The following is a 22,976-nucleotide window of genomic DNA, read 5'->3' on the forward strand; positions in this document are numbered from 1 at the left end:
GCAAAAAAAACAAACAAACAAACAAACAACCATGGGAACAGGGGCTGGAGTTGTGGCCTATGGCAACAGCAACCCCATGGATGCAAGTTTGTGTTCTAGCTGCTCCACTTCCAATCCCGGTCCTTGCTAATGGCCTGGGAAAAGCAGAAGATGGCCCCAGTGTTTTGGGCCCCTGCCACCTTCATAGGAGACTTGGATAAAGCTCCAGCCCCCTAACTTTGTCCTAGAGCAGTCCTCACCATTATAACCATCTGGAGAGTGAACCAGCAGATCAAGCTCACTGCCAGACTTATTTCTTCTATTATTCCTGCCATTTCTTTAGCAACTTAAAATGGCCTGCCCAATGATTTCAATAGCTTTTCCTAATCTTAATCTATTATATGTATTTAAAAACTTTACCCTTCCCCATCACCCAAACTTGAAACACCCCAATAGTAAACTATAGGATAAACTTCAAAGATCTTTACTCAGCATCCAGTACCACATAACACAATCTACAACTGCTATTTAAGGAATTATTTTAGTGTGGACAGAGAAACGTAAAGCCAGAGAAGCTGCAATGTCCAGCGACTCAACAGTGTCTGGTTGTAACAGGCATTCACGTGATGCTCTTGTTGTTGACACTGTGGAATCAGTGGAGAATATGTGGTCTTTTGCCTCCTTTATGAGAAATATCTGACCAAGTCACCTCGTCATGTATTAGGCAGAGCCTAAAATAACATATTATATTAGGAAAAAGTGTTTTTGCTTGGTTTATGAAACCAAGGCCAAACAAAAAATTTGGAAAAACCTGTTATCTATACAAGATGTGTGTATCCTGAACAGCTTTCAGACTGCTTGTGAGATCAGGGAAGAAATCATTAGGACTATAGCTTGAAAGGCAGAGTTAGAGAGTGAGCAAACTTCCATCCACTGGCTCACCCCCCGAGATGAGCTGGGCTGGTTCGAAACCAGGAGCCAGGAGCTTCCTCAAAGTCTCCCATGTGTGTAGAAGGGATCCATTTGGGCCATTTTCTACTGCTTTCCCAGGCACATGAGAAGGGAGCTGGATCAGAAGTGGAGCAACCAGGAATCAAATCAGTGCCTACAAGTGGCAGTCTTACTCACTAGGCCAAAACATGCTCTATTGGATAGTATAATTTTCATATGTCAAAACATATGGCTTCAACAAGAACAGGGAAAGATGGGATAAAGGAAAATCATTGCTTAGAAGTTACTTTTGGAAGTAAGTAGGTCATCAATAATGATAGTTAAAACTTACCTGATTATTATATGCATCAGGTGCAAGTTTCTTATATATAGGTGCCAAGAGGGTGGACAGGTTTTGCAAATGAGATTCCAGTTTCTCTTCCTGTATAAAATGAATAATTCCATGTATTAAACTTGAAATCAGTTCTCGACATATGAGAGAGACTATCAATTAGCTTATTCTTACGTGATTATATGCATACACAGTATACTGGGCTTTTCTTATTAAATCAAGCATCTAAGACCATTTCTAAGTGAGAAGCTGGACAACATAGCATCTATTTTTATATGCACTATTAAACATGTGGCTATTTGGTTTTCTAATAATATTAACAAGCTTTATGCTCTGTGTGGAGATTTGGCACTTTCAAAACTATAAGGCTAAGTTAGGGGTATAAGAACAAAACCACTTAAACAGGTCACAGCTGGCACTTACTGTCCAACAAGCTGCCAAGGAAGATGAACTTTTACAATTATCTGTATGGCTTAATTTTACTATTTCCAGTCATTTTTTTTGTTTTGTTTTGACAGGCAGAGTGGACAGTGAGAGAGAGAGAGACAGAGAGAAAGGTCTTCCTTTTGCTGTTGGTTCACCCTCCAATGGCCACCAAGGCTGGCGCGCTGCGACCTGCGCACCGCACTGATCCGATGGCAGGAGCCAGGTGCTTCTCCTGGTCTCCCATGGGGTGCAGGGCCCAAGGACTTGGGTCATCCTCCACTGCACTCTCTGGCCATAGCAGTGTGCTGGCCTGGAAGAGGGGCAACCGGGACAGAATCTGGTGCCCCGACCGGGACTAGAACCCGGTGTGCTGGCGCCGCAAGGCGGAGGATTAGCCTAGTGAGCCACGGCGCCGGCAATTTTTTAAACTATGCTTACTCTAAGTATGTTTATACAGATAGCATTTCAAAAGTGGAAATGATCCCTCAACAATATAACCATGTGTGAAATGCTCAGAACAATAATGGATGCCTGCCCTCCAATTTAGACTTACAGCCCTTTAAGTCTCTGGAATTAACAAAGAATCAATAGAAAAGGCCATAGCTGGGAAGAGTTTATATTACTTATATTTCATCTATTTTATTGGTATAATAAGGTCATTATATTGAGCTAAGTCAATAAATTATGTGCCCACAGTCAAATTATTTTGAGTCATCTACCCTCATGAATTCTAGATTGTAAGTCAGGAAGTACACCAACCTCTTTTGGATCATCCCCAAGCAGTTTAAATTTCCTCGGGACCTTGCTTCTGGCAAACTTACATCCGTTGTAGTACATGCTCCATGAACAACCAAATGAAAAGGAGGCACCGCAGGTCTCTGGATCCAGCCCCTGACAAGCACAGGTTCTCCTGAGAAGTCAAAGCACCAAGTTCATGGCTATGGATAGCACTATTTAAGCTGTCAATATCATATGCTGGGTATGTGTATGCACAAAATGAATGTGACTAAACGAATTAACTCTATGAAGTTGTTATACCACATAAATTACAAAACTATTTCAATTGATGATACACAAGTATTTCATACTCAGCTAAGTAGCACCCAAAGAAAGAAAACATTTATTAGTACCCTAGAACTCAGAATAGATTATATTTGCCTATTTTTATACTTGATATATATGCATGCACATGGCTTCTTTTACATCACATTTTGCTTCGCCATCCACCCTGATGCATATAATTATACTTTAGACCACAAATTGACGATTCTACCATAGATGGACATTTTGAAAGCTTTTAACTTTTTGGCTAAAACCAAATATTATAGTTTCAAAGCCCTAGTGTAATATATCCCAAAACATTAAACAAAGCAACCTACAAAGAAAATTATAATGAAGTAGTCTCATAAAATTTAGTATTATTTTGAAGTTACTATATACATGTAATGATATATAAAGAAATGATTATTAATGTAAAAACATAAGAACTTCAGTGTAAAATAACAAGGAAGCAAGCTAATATCCCATATTCCAAATGTGATTTCCCTTCAAAATGAATACATGCTAAATTCTCTTAATTTGACAACCAAAGAGGCTTAGTATGCATTTATTCAGTCATTTGTCTATATTAATATTCATTGGTTTACAGACACTTGACAAGGAAAAGTTCTTTTAAAAAAAAAATCCTAGTGTTCAAATGCAGAGGTAATGTTTCAATTACTGTTCTAAAAATTCCCATCAATAAAAGCAATGACAATACTGATAAATATTGTTCAGAAACCAGGAAAGTAACAAAAGGCCTACAACAATAATGGAATTGTTTGTAGAAGAAAAACAATGGAATTTCAGTAATAGTGAGTTCTGTGTGATTTTATCTCACCCTGTTCCATGGTACCCTTGAAAATAAACAGAACACCTTTATGACAAAAACCAGCAGGGATATTCAATATTCTCAAAAGCCTTACATTCAGAACTGATATTATTTCATCTATTTGGTAGTTTCCTGGAAGATCCCATTTTCCATGTTGTCTTCATCTCATTTGACTCCTTAAAGATTTTTGTTGAAAATAATCAGAGGCAACTGTTAAACATTTTTGCTGTAGAAGTAGAGGATAATAGGTGGAGCAAAACTCGGAACTAAATGGTGGAAATTAATGTGTCCATAGGAGGCCTTTCAAAGCTCCAATATGCTCACAAAGACCTGAGCTCTCAGCTTGAGGTTATGCACAAGCAGGGAATGCAGTTGGTAAGGCAGAGTTGTAAAACACTGGCTGAGTGTTGAAAACCTACTCTAACACTCATACAGACCCCTTTGAAATGACAGAGATTAGTTTCAGACAACTAAGGAATTCTTGTCTAGTCAATAGCTTAACACTTATGGACTTCCATGGTTACACATGGAAAAAGTAAAACTAAAAATAAAAAGAGCTCCCATTCCCTGCAGAAATCACAAGGCAAACCAATGGAGAAGGGAACTGAGCACAAGTTACCATATTATTCTAAATACCCAGTTTTGAACTAACAAAATAGAAATAAAAAAATATGGTCCATTTCGAGGAAGATAGTGGTCAATAAAAGCTGTCCCTGAGAAAATCAGATATCAGGAATGCAGAATTTTCAGCTATTTCAACTACCTCCAAAGAGCTGGAGAAAACTCAATTATAAATAACTACAAGAAATAGGGAAAATGTATGTCAGAAAATATATATTTATATATGAAAATTAATATTCAAACTGAACAACAGATTTAAGAAAAATAGGGAAAGGGAAAAGGTACAGGGGGAAAGGAATTGAGGATTGAACAATCAGGAAATTTTTTTAGACTAAAAAATGAAACTAGAACAATTGGCTGTCTCTAAGTAAAGGGGAAGAAATACATTTTAGGAGATAATAGGTAAACTGCCATTTACCATAGACCCCAAAACTACCATACCTGGCAAGACACTTTTAAAATCAAGGACAAAAAAAAATTCAACATCTACAAAACACAAGTAGTATTAAGTATTTTCAGTACCATTTAACAGCTAATATCTCATGATAAACGATGGAAACCAGGCAGCAATGGAATGCTGCAAAAAAGCAGGCAAGAAATCTAAGCAGCCAGCTACATTGTTATAAATTAATGTTAATTTTAATCCTAAGGTAAACAAAATTATTCCAAAAGTGGAGAAAAAGGAAAATGAAGATCTTAAAATGACATTTCTGCACCTGGAAGACTTAGCTGAGACCCATGTCTCCTTATTGGGAATGAAAAGAGCACTGGAAATAGCCACAGTCTCCTTGTATGTTTACATAACTTCTTGGAAAAGACTCCAGAAGCACAGGCAGTCAAAGCCAAAATTAACATTTGGGATTGCATCAAATTGAGAAGTTTCTGTACTGCAAAACAAACAGGCAGGAAAGTGAAGAGGCAACCAACAGAATGGGAAAAATATTTGCAAACTATGCAACAGATAAAGGGTTGATAACCAGAATCTACAAAGAAATCAAGAAACTCCACAACATCAAAACAAACAACCCACTTAAGAGATGGGCCAAGGACCTCAATAGACATTTTTCAAAAGAGGAAATCCAAAGGGCCAACAGACACATGAAAAAATGTTCAAGATCACTAGCAATCAGGGGAATGCAAATCAAAACCACAAGGAGGTTTCATCTCACCCTGGTTAGAATGGCTCACATTCAGAAATCTACCAACAATAGATGCTGGCAAGGATGTAGGGAAAAAGGGACACTAACCCACTGTTGGTGGGAATGCAAACTGGTTAAGCCACTCTGGAAGTCAGTCTGGAGATTCCTTAGAAACTACTACATGAGGATACAATAACAGAAAACCACAGACCAATCTCCCTGATGGACACACTCATAGATGCAAAATTTCAACAAAATATTAGCAAATTGAATCCAACAGCATATCAAAGATTACTGATTATGATCAAGTATGATGGTTGAATCTATGCAAATCAATAAAGGTAACATATCACATCAACAGAATGTTATGATTTTTAGCATCATAATAGAGGCAGAAAGGCATGCAAAAAATTCAATATCCATTAGTTATAAGCATTTCTGAACAAATTAGGTATAGAAGGAACATACATAACAAGTACTTTATATGACAAACCCACATCCAACACATTGAGTGGAAGAAAGCTGAAACCATGTACTATGAGACCTGGCACCAGATAAGGTGTCCATTATTGCTACTGTCAATACAACATATAAAGTTTTATCCAGAACAAACTGTTAGACAAGATGAATAAATAAAAGTATACAAATAGCAAAGGAGGAAGTCAAATTGTCCCAGTTTCTAGGTAACAATATTTCTGTAGAGAGAAAATTAAAAATTCTATCAATAAACTATTGGAACAGATAAGTAAACTTGGTAAGTCCCAGAATAAAAAAATGTAACACCAAAACCAGTAGCATTTTTATACAAGAATTAGCTCCCTGAGAAATTATAAGGGAACTCCTAATTATAACAATACAAAAATATCCTGGAATAATATCTTTTAGATTATTAAACGGCACAGGGAAAGAAAGAGGGATGGAGAAAAAGAAAGAGAGATCGATCTTCATTCTTCTGGTTCACCCCCCGGAAATGCCAAAATCAGCTGTGGGTAGACCAAGCCAAAGCCAGGAGGTTTTCCACATGGGTATCAGGAACCCAAATACAAAAAAATGTTGTTGTTGCCTTGCAGAGGTTCAGAAGCAAGAAGTATCCAGGACTGGAACCAGCACTCCTATGTGGGATGTGGTCTTCCCAAGCCATGGCTTAACCTATTGAGCCATAACACTCATACCTAAATTTAACCAAGGATATGAAAATCCTCCACAATAAAAATTATTAGAAACTGATGAAGGAAATTGAAGACAATACACACAAAGTGGAAAGACCGCTCATTTTCATGGATTGGAAAAGCTAATGTGATTAAGATGTCCATATTACACAAAGTGATTTACAAACTGAATGCACCCTACCAAAATATGAATGCCACGCTTCACAGAACCAGATAATGTAATCCTATCAAAGTTTATTATGAAATATTAAAGATTATGTAAGCACAAAAAAATCCACCAATGTTTAAAACAGTCTTGAACACAAACAATGAAGTAGAAGGTGGGTTAAGACCCTGTTTAAGATGTCTGGGTATCAGAAAACCTAGGTTTGGTACACTGCCCCATTCCTGACTCCAGGTTCCCATTAATGCAGTCCCTGGAAGACAGGAGTGATGGATCAACTAACTAGACACCTGCCACCCAGCTGGAAGACTTAGATTGAGTTCTGAGCTCCTGGCTTTGGTCCCAGCAAGAAGGGCATTGTTAAGCTGGGGAGTCAATTGGTGCTCTTGCTTTCTCCCGCTCTGTCTCAAGCTGGAAGAATGGCATAACAATAACTGATTTCAAAACATACTTTGCAACTATTATAATGCAAAAAAACTGTTGACCAATGGAATATGACAGATATCAGAAATTAATCCACACATGCATAGCTGATTGAATCTCAATAAGACATGCATTGCAGAAATGGTCATTTTTTTTTAAATAAATTTTCCTTGAAAAATTGGGGATAATAATATACAGACTTAAAACTTTACCCTTACTTCTAAACCATACACAAAAGAAAAATCTAACTTGAGATCTGATGAGACTACTAAAAGAAAATAAAATCACAAATGGAATTATATCAAACCAAGAAGCTTTCGTCTCTGATATTGCTGTAGTGCAGTTGGGCATTTTTTTTCTCCACTTGTAAGGCTGTCTGTCTCTCTGTTGGTCAAATAAACAATTTCCCCCACAATTCAAAGCCCAGGAATAAATGACATTGCTGGTGAATTCTAACAAATGTTTAAAGAACGACCACTTAGAAATTCTTGCAAAAAAATTTATTCTAGAAGCTGGTTTTATTATCCTGATACTACAACCTAACACATCACAAGAAAACTAAATTCAAAAACATGGCCAAGAAGGATTTTTACCAGAAAAACCATTAGTTCAAAGTGCAAAAATATATCACATTAACAGAAAAACAACATGATCATTTCACTGGATGTAGATTCAAAAATCCAACACTATTTCATGACAAAAAAAAACAAACTCAAATTAGTAACAGAAGGTAACTTCTGAACTTGATAAAGTCTTAAAACAGATAACATCATTTTGAAAAATTGAAAATTCCTCCTTTAAAATGAGAAACAAGGCAAGGAGGTGTGCATTCTGCTTTTGCTAATTATACCCAACATTTCCTAAAGGCTCTGACTGGGGTACTTAGGCAATAAAAAAAGAAAGCAGGTTCCTTATAGAAGATATAACTTTATACACAGCAAATATTCTCATAAATAAAATAATTCCTCAAGTTGTCAGGATATACATAAGTCCAACATACAAAAATCAAATGTGGTGGTGATAATGAACCTTTGCCCAAGTTGAACATTTGGCTGAGTTCAAATGGCTGAAGCCATTTGGGACACTCACATCTAGGTTTGATTATCTGTGTTTAACTTCTGACTCTTTATTTGCTGTTGTTAAGATTTATTTATTTGAAAGGCAGAAATACAAAGAGAGAGGGAAAGAGATCTTCCATCCAAATGACTGCAACACTCAGAAGCCAGGAACTCCATTCAGCTCTCCATTTTGGGTGGGGTGGGACTCTTCTGCTGCTTTCCCAGGTGCATGAGCAGGGGACAAAATTGGAAATGGAACAGTAAGGACATAAACAGGTATTCATATGGGAGCTTGGCATTGGGGGCAGCAACTTCCCACAATACCAGCCCCCACTCCACTTCCAATTCTAGCTTTCTGCTAATGTGCACCCTGGAAGGTATCCGGTGATGCTCCAGTACACAGGTTCCTGCTACCCACATTTGAAACCAGGATTGAGCTCTGGGTTCCTTGCTGAGACCAAGCTGATATAGTCAACTGGGAAATGAATCTGTGGATGAAAGTCCTCTCTTCATCTGTCTGTCTGCCTATCTTTCTCTCTGCCCTGACCAATCAAAAGATAACTCCATTTGCACATTAAAATCTCCAAAATGGGGCCATATTGTGGCATAATGGGTTAACCTACTACTTGCAACAACAGCATTTTACATGGGTACCAGTTCAAGTCCTGGATGCACCACTTCTGTTCCACCTCCATGCTAATGCACCCAGGAAAGCAGCTGAAGATGGCCCAAATGCTAGGTAGGTCCACTGTAACCACAAGAAACTTGAATAAAGTTCCTGGCCCTGGCCTGATGCAACCCTGGCTTTTGTGGCCATCTGGGAAGTCAAACATTGGGTAGAACATCTCTCTCTATATAACATTCTCATTCTCTCTCTCTCCCTCCCTCCCTCCCTCCATCCCTCCATACATCCCTTCCTCTCTCCCTCTTTTTTTTTTTTTTTTTTTTTGACAGGCAGAGTGGACAGTGAAAGAAAGAGAGAGAGACAGAGAGAAAGGTCTTCCTTTGCCGTTGGTTCACCCTCCAATGGCTGCCACGGCCGGCGCGCTGTGGCCAGCGCACCGCACTGATTCGAAGGCAGGAGCCAGGTGCTTCTCCTGGTCTCCCATGGGGTGCAGGGCCCAAGCACTTGGGCCATCCTCCACTGCACTCCCTGGCCACAGCAGAGAGCTGACCTGGAAGAGGGGCAACCGGGACAGAATCCGGTGCCCCGACCAGGACTAGAACCCGGTGTGCCGGCACCACAAGGCGGAGGATTAACCTACTGAGCCGCGGCACCGGCCCTCTCTCCCTCTCAAACTCTGCCCTTCAAATTAAAACAAAATCTTTAAAACCCCCTCAACAACATGGAAACATGCTATGTTCATAAATTGAAAGACTTAATATTGTTAAGATAGCTATATTCCCCAACTGATCAGATTCAACATAACTCTTCTCTACAGGAGTCAAAATTGCCTTAAAGCTACAGGAATCAATACTGTTACATATGCAATAGAATTAGAAGGCCAAAAATGTATGTTACCAAGCATATCTAGATCACAGGAGAAAAAATTTCTACAAATGGACCTGAGATAACTTTTCCAAAACAATGAAGGGGCCAGTGCTACGGCATAGCGAGTAAAGCCACCATTTGCAGTGCCGGCATTTCATATGGGCTCTGGTTCGAGTCCCCGGCTCCTCCACTTCTGATCCAGTTCTCTGCTATGGCCTGGGAAAGCAGTAGAACATAGTCTAATTCCTTGGGCCCTCGCACCCATATGGGAGACCCAGTAGAAGCTCCTGGCTTCTGGCTTCAGATAGGCCCAGCTCCGACCAAAGCGGCCATTTGGGGAGTGAATCAACGGGTGGAAGACCTTTCTTTCTCTCTCTGCCTCTACCTCTCTGTAACTCTGCCTTTCAAATAAATAAATCTTTAAAAAAAGACAATGAAATTGCATTCCTACAATCAAATAACTTCAATAATGATCAAAAGTCTAAATGTAAAATAAAATACCCTGAGTGGAAAGGAAATCTTTGAACTCTTGGATTTGGCAATGTTTTCTTAGATTTAAAAACAAAATCAAGAATGAGCAAGAAAAAAATATAAAAATCAAAGAATAATATATTTTGTATTTTGAAAGACATTACCAAGAAATTGAACAGACCACCTATGCACAAGGGGAAAATATCTGCAAACCATATTTAATAACATTTAGGTATCCAGAATTCAAGTATGCACACACACACACACGCACACATATCACAATTAGGGTTAAAGTAGACATTTCTCCAAAGGTACATGAAGGACCAAAACATACATGAAATGATGTCCAACATCCTTTGTCATTAGGGAAAGGCAAAAAAAAATAATAGTAAGGGCAAAAACTAGTTTTCCTGAGGTTGTGATACATTAGGACCTCCAAACAGTGTTGGCAAGAATGTGTGGCAATACACCAGCCTTGTGGCGCAGATTAAGCCGGCATTCAGATGCAGCTTCACTTGATCCAGCTCCCTGCTAATGTACCTGAGAATGTAGCAGATGATGGACCATGTAACTCGGGTGCCTGCCACCAATGTGGGAGCCCAGGATGGAGTTCTTGGCTATGGATTTGGGCTTGGCTTAGACTTAGCTGTTGAGGACATTTAGGGAGTGAATCACAGGATGTGTTACTCTTTATCTCCCCAGCCTTCTCTCTGTTCTCTACCCTTCACATATATAAACAAATGGTTAAAAAAAAAAAAGTAATGTTCTTATGCATACATCCAAAAGAACACAGATGTTTATAGCATTATAATAAAAAAAAAGGGAAAGAAACAACCTAAATGTAAACAAAGTAAATCAATAAAGATGATGGTTAAAATACACACAAAGAAAGACTATTCAACCATAAAAAGAAAGTACTGGTTAATGTGACAATATAGATGGACATTTAAAACACTGAGCTACACATGAAAGAAGCCAGAAGACAGCCAGGTATTAAAAGGATACATGAGAAGTCTGGAGAAAAATGGTAAATGTTTATTTTGGTGGAAATAATTACATTGTGCATTTTTCCATGAACTTTTGGGAGACCCTCCACTAAATTGAAATGGCCAGAATAGGCAAATCCATGGAGATCAAAATTGATCAGTGCTTGCCATTTACATGAGGGCAGAAGGGGAAGTGACTGACAGATATTTTCTTTGGGGAAGTGATGAACATGTTCTTAAATATACTTAAACTCATGAACTGTAAACTAAAATGGTCAACATCAGAAAAGAAAAAAAGCTATCAATTTGCATATTATAATAGTGGAAATAGGCTGGCGCTGTGGCTCAATAGGCTAATCCTCCGCCTTGCAGTGCCGGCACACCGGGTTCTAGTCCCAGTCGGGGCGTTGGATTCTGTCCCGGTTGCCCCTCTTCCAGGCCAGTTCTCTGCTGTGGCCCGGGAGTGCAGTGGAGGATGGTCCAAGTGCTTGGGCCCTGCACTTGCATGGGAGACCAGGATAAGTACCTGGCTCCTGGCTTCGTATCAGTGCAATGCACCGGCTGCGGCGGCCATTGGAGGGTGAACCAACGGCAAAAGGAAGACCTTTCTCTCTGTCTCTCTCTGTGTCCACTCTACCTGTCACAAAAAAATAAATAAATAAAATAAAATAATAGTGGAAATAGGCAATGACCATCAATGGGAGAACATATCACCCATGAGTTTAAAGGCTCACTTTACAAGTGACTAGGCTGGTGATTGTCATCATCACTGAAACTGGAACCTAGGAGACACTGTGTGCTGCCTGAGATATGAAGGCTAATTAGATTTCAGCACCACTCACAACACATGTTTTCCTATGCATATTTATTGTCTCTCTTTCAGAAAAGAGGGGAAGGAAACCTAAGTAAAAGAGGCTGGTGAATGATACGCTCTGTACTCAAAACTTGGGATACTTTAACAAGGTAAAGGTATTTCTGCTTAATCATTATGCCCCTAAATTGAGATGAACTGGGACCATTCCACTCAAAATCCTCAATACACAGTATGGGCTTTCTTTGTCATTCTGCATTTCTGTTTGCATAGGATCTGAGTGGTGAATTTTGAACAAACATGTTATGATTAAGTGGCATTAAAGAACTGTTGCCAACTTTGAGGTGAGTGAGAATGACTCAGAGGCTCGGGTTTGCAAATAGTGTTTTAAAAGGCTAGTGAGCATGCATATGGGAGAAAAGTATGAAACAGTATTGGACAGTGCTGACAAAGCTTGATGCTGTGGAATGGGTCCACGGGATTCACTCTATTGCCCTGTTTTATGTATGTCTGAACATGTTATAATATAAAATGTTTAACAGCAGCCACCATGACTCAAGGCATTTCTGGCTTAGACTTCTCATGAGGACAGATACATGCCCATGACTCAGACTTGCCAAAAAGAATATTGGGGACGCTTAGTCATAACATAGAAATCTCAAAGGGAAATCATTAAAGAAGAAACAGCTGGTTTGAGAAAAAGGAAATGCAAAACCTTTTTTTTTTTTTCTTTAAACCCTCACACTGAAAGTTCTTTTCTGGACTCAAGGGTAGTTGGTTGTGGATACGTGATGCGGTTCACAGAGCATTGAACATAAAACCGAGTCAGCAGGCCAAATCTGAGATTATTCTCTGTACTTGGAAAGAACTCAAAATTTTATCCTCTGATAACTATAAAAATTTGTGGGAAGGAAGAAATGTCAAAATCTATTTCTGAGTCAACTTCTACTGCTCTCACTGTATGTGGGCCCAACCTTAAACCATATTCAAATATCTACTGATCTTTACTTTGAAATGCTAGAAAAAGAAAAGTAAGCAAATAGAAGTTTTCTATTTGCCTCCTACTTAAGACAAATTAAACAAATTATAACTCTTCTGAGAACCCAGTGTAATTATTGCTTGTGGTTTCCAAATGCAAAATAGACTAACAAAATTTAGCAAAGCCACTAACATGAAATATTTTTCTATATGTGACAGTACATTTTGGCCAATGGCATAGATAGGAAATTAAGGGAACTATACCTGAGATTTAGCCTATTAATGGAAATTAAATTACAGAGAGCTGCCACTTCATAGGAGGTTCTTCAGTGATTTAGAACTTCAAATAAGCAATTATAAGAGGAATGCTGTTCTTTAAAAATACGGCATTGTTACTAAATTCCTGAGAAGGAATTGCCACCATTAATGAGGCCAAAGTTTACTTTATTTTCTTTCTGATTAATGGTGCCTGCAAATCGTATTTTCAGAAAGAACAGCGAAGTTATGGTATATTAGAAAGTGTTTACACCAAAGAAAGCAGCCTTTGAAAGTTAGGAGCTATCAATGGGTGCTTTCTACTTTTTGATTAATCACTTGTAAAAGTAGATTTACGGCAGTCAATCACATACCTAACTATCATAGAAAGTCAAGACATACTTTTCACAAAGGAGAAATAGCATTCCTAAACAGATGGTTGAATTGTCCCTCACAAACCCGAAAGAAAACCTGTGTTAACCAAAATTAGTAAAACCATGAGTTATGAACACCACTAATCCAAAAATCTGAAATCCAAAGTACCCTGACATCTGAAACTTGTTGAGCATCATTTTGGCACTCAAGAAATTTCAAATTTTGGGTATTCAGATTAGGAGTGTTCAACCTGCATGTACTCACCCTTACGTATAAAATGTGTAACAGTTTCAGCCACCAAATAGATAAATTTTGGAAGCATTGTGTTTTTTTCAATTAACAGCATCAGTATTTTCCTAAGTTCAGCCAACTATTTGCACTTAGTTTATTTTCTTCTGCATCTGCCAAAGTGTGAAATAAAAATAATTTTGGAACCAATTATAAGCAGGATAATATTATAGGATTCCAATGTTTCATTGTAAAATTTTCTGTATTCATTTAAGGTTACAGAGATAGCACAGCACAGCAATAATAGACATGAGGCTTTTTCCAAGTGGAAGTTTGGACTTCTTCCCAAGGTGGAAGAAGTTAGCAAAAATTTTAATTGGATACAATACATACCCATGCTGCTCTATTACACATTTATAATCCTCAAAAAAAATGGACATCCATAGCTAGCTACTTCTCAATTACTTAAAGCAGTACGTATAGAAGTCATTTGATGACTACTGGGGAGAAACAGAGCTTCTGTTTGTTAACTATGTCTAGATTAAGGTTCATGGTTTGGTAATCCCAAAATTTCACCTCTGACACTGGAACATGGAAATATGGTAGTCAGCTATAGCACATAAGCATGCAAGTAATTTAAAGTTTATGGTACAATTGAGTCCACATTGGTACAAGGACTTGCACTTTTAGCACACGGCTCTTAACTAATGTCTATACTGTCTGAATATACAAAACATTGGTTAACGAAATCAACTTGAATTATTCATGATAGCAAAAACTTATAGCATGACTATGAAAGACGCATATTGGTCTCCATTTTCTAAATATAAAAATGCAGATTCAACTCTCTTCATTCAAAACAAGATTCCCCTCTCCTACTAGTGGCCCCTGGAAGACAGCAGCCCTGGCATCACTTACTCTTCATTCAGGGCACACCGGCGATTGGTGAGAGTGCCATGGTTCTTCAGTGTTTCCGTGAGCTCGGAGTAGAGTTCGGTGGCCAGAGACTGCGGGATTCCTTCCCACAATAGGATGAGAATCACAATCACTGCGGCCTCACAGGTGTGGCCTGCGCGCTCCCGCACCAAACACAGTAGCTTCTCTTCACTGCAGCTTCTGCGAATCACCTGTGCAGATCCCATTCCAACCCAGACACCCCCACCCCACCCCAAACAAAAGAGGGTCACTTGCAGCAGATAACAGCAATGCATATCTATGTATAATATTGTTACATGTCCGGGCAACAATTAGGATTAATTAACAGCAACTGCAATTGGCTCTCTTTGCCCATCTATGCAGTGGGGCTTCCTTTGGCATGAGACAAAAAGCAAAAGTAATCCTTAGTGTTCAGAAGGCAAATACACAGAAACAGCAAGAGAAATTGATGTCGCCTGCATTAAAGCCTGAGCTAAACAAGAGAGATGCTAGACTTAGTTCAAAATTTTCTTAAATACCAATGTGAAGATTAACTGAAGGTATTTTAAATGGTTGAGGATTTCTTCACATTTCAAGAATTGGACTGTGGCTGGCACTGTGGGGTAGTGGGTAAAGCCACAGGCCTGGCTCCTCCACTTTTTTTTTTTCCTAAAGATTTATTTATTTGAAAGTCAGGTTTACACAGAGGCAGAGAGAGAGAAAGAAAAAGATAGAGAGAGAAAGAGAGGTCTTTCATCCATTGGTTTACTCCCTAAATGGCTGCAATGGCTGGAACAGAGCTGATCTGAAGCCAGATGACTTGGGTCATCTTCTATTGCTTTCCCAGGCCATAGCAGAGAGCTGAATTGGAAGTAGAGAAGCCTCTGCTCCACTTCTGATCCAGCTCCCTCCTAATGTGCCTGGGAAAACAGTGAAGGATGGCCAAAGTATTTGGGCCACTGCCACACATGTGGAAGACCCATAAGAAGCTCCTGGCTCCTGGTTTCGGCCTGGCCCAACATCAGCTGTTATGGAGTTGGGGAGTAAATCAGCAGATCTCTCTCTGTGTAACTCTCTCAAATAAATAAATCATTCTTTGAAAAAAGAACTGGATCTTAAGAAGGCAGGTAAAAGCTGCTGCCTGCAATGCCGGCATCCCACCTGAGCAATGGTTGCTGTCCCAGCCGCTTCACTTCTGTTCCAGCTCCCTACTAATCGCCTGGGAATAGCAGCTCAGGATGGCCCAAGTGCTTAGGCCCTGCTCACCTTGTGGGAGACCTGGAAGCAGCTCCTCAAAGAAGCTCCTGGCTCTTGCAGCCATCTGGGGAGTGAACCAGGAGATGGAAGCATGCTTTCTCTGTCTCTCTCTGCCACCCGCCTCTTGCCATAGCTCTTTCAAATAAATAATTCTTTAATAAAAGAAGGCACTAAAAAGGGCTTCCTTCCAACTAAATATAGTTAGCTCATGATAAAATAAATACAAGCAGTGTTCCATCCAGCCAGCAAGACTCTGAATCAGGGTGACCCAATACTCATGGTAAGATTAATGAATCAAAAGGCCCCAGATTAAAGACTAAAGGCCTTGTCAAGTCACACTTACCCATTTGGCAATAGGACATCCCTGAGAACTTTTGCCTTCTTTACCAGTATAGATGACTTTTTCAATCCTAATAGCTTTACCCTTCTGTCCAAACCTTAAAGAAACCCACAGAAACACACACACACACACACACACATACAATTAGCAATTGAATTCAAAAGGCAAAGAAAATGTTTGATCATTTGAGCATAATTTCATTCTATGACTGCATCCTGAGAAAGGTTTTTTTTTTTTTTTTCAAAAGAGCTCAAAGCCAAGCAAACTAGATAGTCTGTAAGCCTTTTTTTTCCGATATTAAAATGTACTGATAATGTAATGAACTATTTTATAAATTATATGCTGGGCAAAAACAGTGGGAAGGCTTATTTTTATACATAATTTCACAAAGCATAAGAATTTTAAGTTAGTTTGCAAAATCAGTCTTTTAATACATATGCTATTTCATTTGTCCTTTACTAAATTTAACTATTTTAAATAGATTTTAGAGTTTTTCCTCAAAGGTTCTCTCACATTTTTTTAAAAGGGACCTGGCAAATAATTAGTATCCAGCCATTCTGAAAATATAGTTCTTGAAATACCATTTCCTCTCTTATGACCAAAGCACTATTTACTGCTTACAAAAGAAAAAAACAAAAAAAGGCACTTAGAGAAATTCACTGCTTTGACGAGGTTACTAAATCATTATTTAGTGAATTTCTACATGCTAATTTAGAAATGAATAATTTGGAAATGGAGCAAGAATAATACTGAATACATCCTTGCTGCCTGAATGTATCCTAATGTAACTGACCAGTAACACTGCCTACCTCTTAATTACAAGGCACTCCAGTAGAGTCACAGCCCACAAGTGTAGATACCCAGATGATTAACTGCACATATAGTTGCACACTTGTGATTGACAGGGGGGGGAAAAAGAGCTATAAACAGAATCTTTCTATTCAACATTCCATACTTTCTCTCTGCTGATAGTTAACTCTTAAAGGTGGCCATTTACAACTCTAGGTGAACATAACTCAATGGTTCCTTTCTTAATACTATACTTTCCCCCCTCACACTTTCTCATCAAGTGGGAATGCCAGAGTGGGGCCTCTCTGCAGCCTCTGCCAGTGCCCTTGAGCCTGGCAGGCTGGCTGGCTGATTCCTGTTCATGCCTGGGTTTTTTGGCTTCCATCTCCAAGTGGGCAGCCTGTGCCAGCTAGCAGACTATTAGGCCTGTCAAATATTGTGACTGTGTGGTGAATAGCACAGTGTGTAGTGTTGGCAACCCTGGAAGAGTTGGGCCTACTAATAATTACTTGATTTACAATTGTTTACTGCTTTGTGTGTGATGGCTGGAAAAATTCTGACATATACAAAAGGATAAACGTTAGTCTGCCCTGTGCCTTTGCGTTAATTACCTTTCTTCCATGATTTCTCTAATAGCTGCCACATTAGGACCTGCTCCTAGATGGGTATAAAAAGGACCTTCATCTTTTTCAATAATTTGCTCTGTTGAGATAATAGAAGATTATTATTTTAGACCTCAATTTTACTAAATATAAAGGCTACATCCACAAAGCGTATCCCCCAACTGCACATGAAGGGCCCTAAGTGACTTTTAAAATTTTTTCTCTTTAAAATGAGTAAATTGATGGACTGATCTATTAGAAAATGTGCCATATAATTAACTACAGGTACATGCTGGCTGTTGGGTAAAAAACATATTTTGTTTCAGATATAGGATTAAGAAATTATTTTAAAGAAAACGAGTAAAGAAAACAGTGAGGGTATTAGAAGATATGACTATTATTAGAAGATAAATTTTCTGTAATGTCCCACCCCCAAAATATAGTTCAGTTTATTATCAAGGATTCTTCCTTTCCTCCTCTTATTTCTCTATCACATTTAATTACGCTATTTTGAATAGGATTACAGTCAATACAGACCCATATTTGTATGCACTTTGAGCACTATGTGATGAGCAAAAAATCCTGGGGAGAGGCAGTCACATTCCACTCAAGAAAGCAGAATGGGAAGACAGGGTTAGGGAGGGAGTGAGGAGGACTGAAACTTACCTAATGGTTTCTATGACATGTGTGGCACTTCAGCTCAGTGAAGCAACTTAATTACCACACCCCAAAGAAGGGCAGTAGCGGATCACCCTCCTACAAATTGTGGGGCACATCCCTGTAGGGAGAACACTGGGATGCAGAGCCCTTACGCACACTAATTAAACTCTGGTGTTTCCCGACAGCTTTTACTCTGCCCATGCACATCATCTTCTCTACCTACATGGACATCTTCAACCATCAAGAGAGGTCCTCAAGACCTCCCACATATCCTAAAATTTTAACAAAACAGATTTTTAAAAAAATGGAAATACCTTCTCTTAATCAAAAGAATGAAACGTACAGGGGGAAAAAAAGAAAATAAATATTAAAATGTTTCCAACATATCAATTGGAAAAGGGTAGTTGAGTACTCACAGTATCTACATTGTAATTGGCCCACCTCAGCAATACTGAAAATAACATTTTCCCCATTATCCAAAAAACTTGGATAACAATATAACCAACCATAAATTAAAAAAAAAAAAAAAGCTCCTAATGACTTTGCATTTGGCAATTGCCTTCTTATTTTAATGAGATTTTGGAATTCTTTTCTGCCTTTCCAGGAGATGATATACAAAGAATTAGACAGATTAATCTAAAACCAGACATATTTTAAAGGGTCTGAAGAGGAAAAAATGAACATGTAAAGCTATTTAAATTTTTGGAAAAACTGCATGTAAGCTAAGTTCTCTCTTGCACGGCACAAGCATCTGTAATCTAAAGAAAAAAAAAGTGTAAGCTTCAGCTTTTTATGAGCCTTTACAAATTGCTGCCAGACTCGAGATTTATAAAAAGAAACAGAAAATCCCCTATCTGAAGATAAATTTGCTAATTCTGGATAAACACCATGTGTTTCAGAACATTTCTGGCACTTACCTACACATCTGCATGATGGGAAATCATATTGAGTCTTGACAGGTGTATCCAATAAATTTTTTATAGGTGTATCTAGTAATGTAGAAGGTGACTCTATAAAACTATTGAGAACAGAACCAGCTGTTCTTTTGGTGGGTGTCCTTTCTGAAGAAGTTGCTTGCTGCTCAGAAGATGCGTTGTGGCTGTCAAGATCGGCAGCAGTGATCTGTCGACTTAAAACCGTGACCGAGCCTGACATTTCAACTTTTATCTGCTTCTGTGATTTGAGAGCAAGAGCCTTATGGTCAAACAGTGATTTGACCTGAAACTGCTTCAGATGCTGCTCCATGGTCTCAATGATACTCTTCTGCTGCACGTTATCACAGCTTGGAGGTGGAATATCTTGCTTGCTTATCTTTTTCCACATTTTACTGTCTGCCTGCGCTGACTGGGGGCGCATACAGGCCTGAGGTTTGGACCCAGGTTCAACTTTAATTGACCTGGGCATCTGACTATGGCAAGACTCGGAATGGGTTTGCTGTGTTTGCTGCTGTTCTTGTTTCTGTAAGAGGTGCCACCTTAAGGCAGCATGCTTCTGCAAGTCCTTCTGTGGAGGGGTCTGAATGTGACTTCCTCCCTGCTCGGGAACAGAGAAGGCATTAGCTTGGTTATGCATCAAGTACCTTTGCTGAGCTAGTTGTGTAGCTTGTTCGCCAGACATGTCTTGGTTTCTACTTTTATATCCCTGTAGAACCGAAGCTTGTTGAGGCTTCTGCTCTTGTTCTTGAAAGCACCTGTGAAGAACATCTTGCTTTGTTGAAGTCACATTATTTGGAAAATATCGCATGGGATGCAAGTTTTGGGCCTTGTTTCCTGCAAAGAGTTCAGAATGTACAGTCTGTTCTTTAGTCTCTGGAACTAGGTGTGCATTGTTTGAATAAGAAATTTGCACTTTGCTTGCACCTGATTTCAAGATCTGCCCATAAGGAGAATTTCTACTGTTCATATTCTGTACTTGCTCCATTCCCACTTGGGTATGATGAATCTGATACTCACTTGCCTTCGAATACTGATTTTCACCATGAAAGCATTCTTCAACTTTAATCTGAGCAAAGAATGATCCTTCTCTTTGCTGATCGTTGTTACCGTGGGGATGAGCAAAAGTCTGGGGCATTTGTTCTTTATTTTTCATTTGTAACTTTTGCTGCTGCTGCTGCTGCTGGTTTTGAAGGAGATGTGAACTCTGGGATGGTTGTGTTTGTGCTGCCTGCTTTGGAGGCATATGTTGCAAAAGCTGTGAATTTGAAAATGGCTCAGTCATGGAAGCCTGTTGATTCAAGTGCTGCTTTAACAGTGGGGACATGAGTTTCTCAGTTGGAAAATCTCCTTTTTGTGGAAAATTAAATCTAGGGTCACATCGTGACTGCATGTGAGTTTCGGGTGAGGGCTCTGTCTTGGAGAAGGGCACCTGGTGTGAGGGTTTTGGGAACTGGAGATGTTGGTCCACTGTACCTTGAGACTGCCCTTGATTCACCTCGACTTGGTACATTTGTGACTTTTGTTCTGGCTGCCTGGATTTCTGGATGTAAGCATGCCTTGGGAGCCCCCCAGGCATATTGGAATTTCCAGTGTATGGTTTAGAGGTCATCTGATTGGAGGGGTTGGACTGATACTGGAGGATTGACCGCAGTGAGGTCTCATTACATTTTGGATGAGATTCTGATGGATAGAAATGCGGGGACTTCAATTCAATCCATCCTGGTTTCAGATACTGCTGTGTTGGGAGCACAAGATCTCGTGTTTGTTCCTTTTCTCGACCCGCCAGAATCTCTTGCTCCTTGCTCCCCACCAGCTGCTGGCAGTGGTCCTGTAGCTCTCCACTGCTGCTGAGAACTGTTGGGTTCTGGCTGATATTTTCTGAGATTGGTCTTGTTTTCTCAGAAGACAACGGTATGGCCATTGTCCCTGGAGTCCGTATGCCATTCTTGTTAACACAATTATTCTGAGGCCCTTCTGGAAGCAGAGAGGGGTTGGATATGTGTGTAGATGGATTAGGACTCTGGCATGTTGGTGCATCAGATTGGCCCTCTATTTTCACTTCCCTTAAAAGCGCCCTGTTGTTTTGGTTGGGATAGTGATGGTGTTCTTCCAAAACTCCATCGTTCAGAGTGCTTTTTCCTTCTGAAGGCAGTTGAGGAAGTGGAGGAGGAGGGGGAGAAAGGAGTAATTGTGATGGTGATGTAGTAGTGGCAGGAAAGGAATCTTTAGTGAACACTGAGATTTGCTTAACGTAAGCACCATTCATTTCGTTTTGCTTTAAATACCGTTCAGAGCTGCCACCAGGAACTTGCAGATTGCTGCAGGAACCTGATCCGAATTCTTCACCAGACACGAGCTTTGTGGCTCCTTGAATGTTACCATTTTCTGCAGGAGACGGGCATATCTCAAAAACTGACTTTTGCTGTGGCGGTTGTTCTGGTTTCTGAAAGGGACAGGTACCTAGCATTGCAGCTGGTTTACTGGCATTATCAGGATCACAGGCCTCGGTTACCACTGCAGCTGGCTCTGGAGGCAGCTCGGAGTTCGAGGTCTGTGGAGAATTGATCTGCCCTGAGGTATGCAATGGCTGAGTGATCTCACAGGACAACTCATGAGGAGCCTGACTGTTAATGGCATTTATATGAGATGTGGTTTTCTGCACCGCAATGGAAACACAATCTGGATAGTATTGAGAGAGTGTTTTCTCTAGGAGTTTGCCATGTGTGTTTTCCATGGAAGAGGCAGAAACTGTAGCACCATTAGGCATTAGCACTGCCTTGTTTTTAAGAAGTAACACCACGTTCTTGTCATGGGAGTTAGCATTTTTCCTTTCCTGCTCGTTCAGAATCTGAAGCTCTGGACTTTCTGACCCACTGAAGTTACGTGTTGAAAAACTGGTAAAATCTTTGATGGTGTTTTCTTGGGCTACAGAGCTCGCAGATTCTACCTTAGCACTCAAAGCGGAGACATTTGGTTGACTGCTGCTTTCACCTGGATTTCGTTCATGGCTTTCCCCGAAGTTATTTCTTTCTCCATTAGCCTTTTGGTCATGTTTTGATTTCTTGCTCTGATGGAGCCCACTGAGAGAAGGTTCACTAACTGTGCGTTTTATTCCTCCATTTTGCAAACACTTGGAATACCCTCTTGCTTCGTGCATGAAGTCGGGACTCGCACGACTCTTCTGGCTTTCCTTCACACTGGGTATTCCATGATGACTTTTGATGGCCTGCCACTGGGTGTCTCCATTGACCTCTGGGTGAGCTCTCTCAGTGAATGGGCTGCCATTCTGGAGCTTTAAGGCCAGAGGTTCTGGCTGGCAAATTGCAGAAGGTGATGGTATCAGGAATGGACTTAGTCGGTTGCCCTCAGCATGGTTGGTTCTATCCTGTTCCATCAGGCTTACTTCGGGGCCATCCACAAGGCTGCCCTCTGAATCAATTCTATAAAGCATGGAAACAAAAATTAAAATACATTAATATATTTTGAACACTAATTCCACATCTGTAGAATAAATGGTATTGGAATGCCTAGACATTGTACACAGTGATAATTATTTCCCTATTTCATACTGAGAATTATAATTATGGTTATATACAGCAAGGGTCATCAAAATCATCACTGTTTGCTGTATCAACTTCACTCCCTGACAATTTCAGAATGCTGGGAACAATAAAGATCACTGAGTCCAGTCCTTCATTTATCCAGCTGAATGCTAAAATTCTCTTATTTTTATTACCTAAATCTAGATTTTT

General features: G+C 39.6%; 1 protein-coding gene across 9 annotated transcripts in view; it reads right to left on the reverse strand.

Annotated features, from left to right (window-relative positions):
• Positions 1-22,976, reverse strand: part of TET2 (tet methylcytosine dioxygenase 2) — a 90,457-nt gene that overhangs the window by 11,845 nt on the left and 55,636 nt on the right. For 3 of the 9 annotated variants that reach the window (XM_089302989.1, XM_002717196.6, XM_089302988.1), the window contains 6 exons: positions 19,207-22,664; positions 17,639-17,729; positions 16,242-16,335; positions 14,645-14,853; positions 2,447-2,597; positions 1,262-1,351 (listed from right to left, as the gene is read on the reverse strand). In XM_089302989.1, the coding sequence (XP_089159115.1) occupies positions 1,262-1,351; positions 2,447-2,597; positions 14,645-14,853; positions 16,242-16,335; positions 17,639-17,729; positions 19,207-22,618 (4,047 nt within the window). In that variant the 5' untranslated portion in view covers positions 22,619-22,664. The remainder of the gene's footprint in view (positions 1-1,261; positions 1,352-2,446; positions 2,598-14,644; positions 14,854-16,241; positions 16,336-17,638; positions 17,730-19,206; positions 22,665-22,976) is intronic. The other 6 variants (XR_011378322.2, XM_089302990.1, XR_016212342.1 and 3 more) reach the window with 5 other exon arrangements.

The sequence above is a fragment of the Oryctolagus cuniculus genome, chromosome 8, assembly GCF_051225735.1.
Source record: "Oryctolagus cuniculus isolate XC-2025 breed Fujian yellow rabbit chromosome 8, ASM5122573v1, whole genome shotgun sequence".
Lineage (NCBI taxonomy): Eukaryota > Metazoa > Chordata > Mammalia > Lagomorpha > Leporidae > Oryctolagus > Oryctolagus cuniculus.